Source organism: Saccopteryx leptura, chromosome 12, assembly GCF_036850995.1.
Source record: "Saccopteryx leptura isolate mSacLep1 chromosome 12, mSacLep1_pri_phased_curated, whole genome shotgun sequence".
Classification (NCBI taxonomy): domain Eukaryota; kingdom Metazoa; phylum Chordata; class Mammalia; order Chiroptera; family Emballonuridae; genus Saccopteryx; species Saccopteryx leptura.
In genome coordinates, this window is record NC_089514.1 from 2,108,113 (window position 1) to 2,114,112 (window position 6,000).

General features: G+C 60.1%; 1 protein-coding gene across 7 annotated transcripts in view; it reads left to right on the plus strand.

Annotated features, from left to right (window-relative positions):
* IKZF1 (IKAROS family zinc finger 1) overlaps positions 1-5,465 on the plus strand; it is a 107,283-nt gene extending 101,818 nt beyond the window's left edge. For all 7 annotated transcript variants that reach the window (XM_066354060.1, XM_066354063.1, XM_066354062.1 and 4 more), the window contains one exon: positions 3,625-5,465. In XM_066354060.1, coding sequence (XP_066210157.1) covers positions 3,625-4,337 — 713 coding nt within the window. In that variant the 3' untranslated portion in view covers positions 4,338-5,465. The remainder of the gene's footprint in view (positions 1-3,624) is intronic.
* Positions 5,466-6,000: the final 535 nt, after the last annotated feature.

The window sequence follows — 6,000 nt, forward strand, 5'->3', positions numbered from 1 at the left end:
AAAAAACACCTATTTCATTAACGCTCTCCAGATACGAGGGTATTAGGGCCGACGCGGAGGAGGGCGCTGCTTCACACTCACGGTTTTGGGGAGCGAGATCCCCCCGCGGTATCCACGCGCTGCCGTCTGTCCCGGGCCGGAACACCTCGCTTGGCCCTTGACGCCTTCCGCGTTGCGACAGAACACGCTTTTCTCTTCGTTACCTGCTTGCCAAAGCGAGTGCGCTGTGTGGGCGTTTATTTCTCTCACTTGGCGGGATATCGGGGAAGAAGAGGAATCCCCGTGGGCGGTTTCAATATGCCGCGGTGACCTGAAACATATTTTTCCCCCCCGACATCCATTTGTTGTTGATACTAAGCTTCGAAAACAACAGATTTCAGCTAGGTTGCTCGGGAAACCGCAGAACCCTGGCTTGGGGGAGGGACAGGATTGGTCTGTGGGAAAGCGTCATTCCTGGCGGCGCTGTATGCTCTGCCACACTTACTGCAGTCGTCCACAAAGTCATGCTCCCCGGCCCTCCACACACACACACACACACGTACACACATACACACACATGCACACACACACGCAGGCACGCACGCACACACACACGTACACACATACACACACACACACGCAAGCATACACACACACACATACACACACACATACACACAAGCGCACGCAAGCATGCACACACACACATACACACACACATACACACAAGCGCACGCAAGCATGCACACACACACATACACACACGCGCACACCACTCGCACACATGCACGTGCACATACACACAGAGATGCACACACGCGTGCACAGCATGCACACATACAACGCACACATATGCACACAGGTATGCACACACATGCACACAGGCACGCGCACAGACACACTCGCACACGCACGCACGACACATACACACACACATACACACACGCGCACGCACACTCGCACACATGCACGTGCACACACATACAACATGTGCACATACACACAGGCATGCACACACACTCACATAGGTGCGCACAACACGCACACACACAACATGCACACAGGCACGCACACACATATGCACACAGGCACGCACACGCACGTGCGCACACACACAACACACATACACACACTGGTTTCTGTGCTACTGCCCAGGGCCCCTCCGCTGACCTTCGACGGAGAGAAGCTGCATTTCCGCGCCGCCCGCCTTCCTCAGAAAGTTCCTCCTGGGCGGCGTCCGTCTGAGGACCACGTGGGCCATTATCAGGGTGCGCCCCCCACTGATGGAAGAACTGAGTGGGAGCCGGGCTGTTATGTGATAAAATATTCACTACAAAGTGAGAAGTGGGACCTGGAGATCCTTCCTAGGGTGACGGCTCCTTCTCCTGGGCTGTTATCGACGGTCGCAGACGTTTTTCTTCTCATTGTTAATAAGTCGAGGAACGATGGGGAGTTGGTCCCTCTGTGGCTGAGGTCCAGCAGTTACCTGGATGGCTGGGGTCAGCGTGGGAGGTGGGGGGGCCGCCTCTGCCGCCACACGTCCACCGGCCACCATCAGCTGTCCAGGGCAGCCTGGAAGTAATTCCTTTTCCTTTGTCCCCTCCCCAGTCTGGTCTTCCCCTCGGTGACGTGAGCAGGGCCCCTCCCTCCAAGCCCTGCAGTGGCTTCTGTTTCCCTTCGGACAAAGCCGCCACCACTGCTGGGTCTAGCCCTGCCCACCGACCCGCCCCTGAACCCCACCCACCCGCCCTGCGCCCAGGGCCCCGGCCCCACCACCCTCACCCGTCCCGCCTGGCTCCCTCTTACCCGTTTCCTCTTCCTGCTCTCACTGGGGGGCACGGAAGCCCCTCCTCTGGCTGACCTGCCTTCCGCCTGCGTCTGTAGCCGGGGGGACGCCGCCCCAGCTAGCCCTCTTTGTCCTCGCAGGATGTGGGACGCACTGCGTGGGCAAGCTTCGGGCTCCACCCCCTGTCCGCTCTGGGCTGCTGAGGAAGGGCTCCGTTTCTACTTGCCCACCTCTCTGTCCCCACTGTCTGGCCCGTGGCAGGGGCTCAGTGACGATGTGTAGAAGTTAAGGACAGAGACAGAGTGAGGGATGAGACGTGAACGCGTCCGCCCCCGCCCTGGGATGGCCTCACGCACTCTGACTGACTGACTAGCCACCCCTGAGAGTAGACCAGGTCGGTAGTCCCGGCAGAGACCGCCAACCCGACCAGTGGCTGTGCCTGTGAAGCCCAGCTTTCCTCCTGAACCCTGAACCGCTACCTCGCAGAGGTGTATCGGCGAGGACATTCGTTTTATTTCTTTACGGCAACGTTCCCTCGAAAGCTAATCGCAAAGAGCCCAAGCGAGTCCCTGGAGAGTTCAGCCTCCCCGGGGAGGAGAGCTTCCTGCGAGCCGTGGGAGCAGACCGAGAGTGTGTCTGTGGGCAGGGGGTCCTCGCTGGCCAGTCCTAGGCACGCCCTCTCTGGGCCCCCTTCATGCGCAGTTTCTGAAAGGACAGGAACGACACCCCCGTTCCCCTGGAGCTCGGTCTGCTCCGGGCTCTCCACCGCGCCGTCACTCTGTGGCACCCCGTCTCCCTGCCGCTAACGAGCGGAGGCGGTGGGCTGCAGGTGCGGGGGACGTGGCCAGCAGCCGCTGCGTCTGAACATCCTCTTTCCCCCGAGTCAGAACCCCTCCAGCCGGGTGCCAGGGGATAAGGATGCTGTCATTCTGTCACACAGAATAACCAGTCCTCACAGACGGTGATCACAAGGTACTGCAGAATCTGGAAGCTGCGATCTTAAAATACAGTATTCCAAGATGTTATTTTAAATAAATACGTTGCAGGCTTCGGTGCCTCATCACATCGTTCACGTAGTTTCGTCACCTCAGTTTCTGACAAATTATAAATTGCTTAGCACACTGAGTCAGATAGACCTCCTCTCAGATGTTAAGCTTAAACACAGTCACGTTTAATTATGTATGAAATTATATGTAGCAAAGACACGCCCCTTCACTTAGTCCATTTGGATGTCTGCTCTTCCGTGGACCGGGACCACCTCGGTCTCACTGATTCACTGTAGTCAGTTGTCCACCGGAATTTCTTTACATGGCGGCTCTGAGCCTGCCGCCATGTGAGGTGCCCATGGGCAGAGCTCTCTCAAGCTTGCCCTGTGTTGGGGGGTGTCCATGGTGCTGCCTGCGGACACCCCGGGGTCGGGTGGCCCTGGGTGACACCCCGGGGTCAGGTCGGGTGGCCCTGGGTGACACCCCGGGGTCGGGTGGCCCCGGGTGACACGCCGGGGTAGGGTGGCCCCGGGTGACACGCCGGGGTCGGGTGACACCCCGGGGTCGGGTGGCCCTGGGTGACACACCGGGGTTGGGTGGCCCTGGGTGACACCCCGGGGTCGGGTCGGGTGGCCCTGGGGGGACACCCCGGGGTCGGGTGGCCCTGGGTGACACCCCGGGGTCGGGTCGGGTGGCCCTGGGTGACACCCCGGGGTCGGGTGGCCCCGGGTGACACGCCGGGGTAGGGTGGCCCCAGGTGACACGCCGGGGTCGGGTGACACCCCGGGGTCGGGTGGCCCTGGGTGACGATTTCAGCCGTTGCTGCCCAGGCAGAGGTGACCGGCTTCACTGACTGTGCCCTGCTTCCCACAGGGGACAAGTGCCTGTCGGACGTGCCCTACGACGGCAGCACCAGCTACGAGAAGGAGAACGAGATGATGCAGAGTCACGTGATGGACCAGGCCATCAACAACGCCATCAGCTACCTGGGGGCCGAGTCCCTGCGCCCGCTGGTGCAGACGCCCCCCGGCGGCCCCGAGGTGGTCCCGGTCGTCAGCCCGCTGTACCAGCTGCACAAGCCGCACGGGGAGGGCCTGGGGCGGTCCAGCCACGCCGCCCAGGACAGCGCCGTGGAGAACCTGCTGCTGCTGTCCAAGGCCAAGTCCCTGTCCTCCGAGAGGGAGGCGTCGCCGAGCAACAGCTGCCAGGACTCCACGGACACGGAGAGCAACGCCGAGGACCAGCAGCGCGGCGGCCTCATCTACCTGACCAACCACATCAACCCCCACGCCCGCAACGGCCTGTCCATCAAGGAGGAGCACGCCGCCTACGACCTGCTGCGGGCGGCCTCCGACGGCTCCCAGGACGCCTTCCGCGTGGTCGGCAGCGGCGGGGAGCCCCTGAAGGCCTACAAGTGCGAACACTGCCGCGTGCTCTTCCTGGACCACGTCATGTACACCATCCACATGGGCTGCCACGGCTTCCGGGATCCCTTCGAGTGTAACATGTGCGGCTACCACAGCCAGGACAGGTACGAGTTCTCGTCCCACATCACGCGGGGGGAGCACCGTTTCCACCTGAGCTAAGCCCCCCCCCCCCCCCCCGCGGCGTGGACTGGACCTGAACCGGGACCGGGACGCTGTGCTTCCATTTCTCCGAGGTTTTTCCCTTCTGGTTAATTTTTTTCTTTCTTTTCTTTCTTTTTTTTTTATTACGTCGGATGGCAGAGAATTTGATTTGCTTTTGGAAACGGGATTTTTATTGTTAGACACGGGGCCAGATGGGGAACTCCCCACCCCCCACCCCCAAACTGCTATATTGGGAGACTGCTAGCTGAAACTCCTTCCCCTGTTGTTCCTTGAGCCCCCTTTCTCCAAACCATGCGTCATTTTCCGAGAGCATTTTGTAAAAAAAAAGAAAAAGAAAAAACAAACAAACAAAAAAAGAAAAACAGGCCAAAAGCCAAGAAGGAACAAGCTGGTCCCACAGGGTTAGTTAAGCCCGGGATGCGCACCCCGGGTTCTGTTTTCCGAGACCCCAGAAGCAGTGGACTCGGCCCCCCGAGGTGTGGCCGTGCAGGTGGGCATGAGCAGGGGAGCCCAGCGGGAGGGGCCCCCGACCCAGCAGGGCCTCTGCCGTGTGTCCTCCCATGTGTCCTCCCGTATGTGGGACACGGGGCAGCCTCACCCAGTCGATGGAAGTCGCCCTCCCATTGAGTAGCAACAACTCAACTTCTGTCCAGGCTCTGCCCAGCGTGCCCTGGCGGAGGGGACAGATCGCCCCTCGTCGAGAACCCCCGCTCTGAATGACTTCTAGACCGCCGACGGTCTAGGCAACAGCGCCGGGAGAACTTCCCAGTCCGCCGTGTGGAGTCTGACGCCTGGCCCCTCCGGAATCATTACAAATTCTGTGAACAGAATTGACGCCTTTCGGAGACAAACCTTCTCGTCTGTTTCGTGGAAAGGACGGAACCCAGAGAGAGGGGCCTTCTCGAGCCAGGGGTGTCTTGGCTCCCAGAAGATGGTGGCGTTCTGAACCTGGAGATGAAGCCCGCTGTCCCCCCTTTAGACCGAGGCAGGCTGGTCCACCTAACAAAGGGACAGAGGACCTGGGGCTGTGTCCCCCTTTAGACCGAGGCACGCTGGTCCACCTAACAAAGGGACAGAGGACCTGGGGCTGTGTCCCCCTTTAGACCGAGGCACGCTGGTCCACCTAACAAAGGGACAGAGGACCTGGGGCTGTGGGCAGCTTCGATTCCGTGTCCAACTACAAGAGAAAGAGGCGCCCGTCCCAGGGAGCCTGTTCACGCAGAGAGACGCCTCCGTCCGGTTCCTGGTGTGCTGGCCAGTGTCACATGCCCCTGGGCTGCCCAAACCGGCCCACAGGGTCAAGTCGGTCGACGGGAGTCCTTTTTAGAGGCTTCACGTCTCGGACGCCGGAACTGTACATAGTGGCTGCAGGAATTCTTTCCGGAACCGCTCTCCCCCCGTTTCCTCTCTCACTGCCTTTTGTAACCAACGTGGCCGTCACTTCCCACACGGGTTCTGTTGGGGTTTGGCCCGGGACCGCCCATTTTCTTCTTCTTCGGAACATTGTATTTAAATAAGGTTTCCTATCATTAAATTATGTTGCAAAGGTTGCCGTCCTCTCGTGCCCAGAGCTGTAACCTGTCTCTCCCAGACGGTAGCAGGAAGACTGCATGCCCTCTCTGCCTTTCTGTTCTGCGGTCGGTCGCTGCCGCTGTGGGAG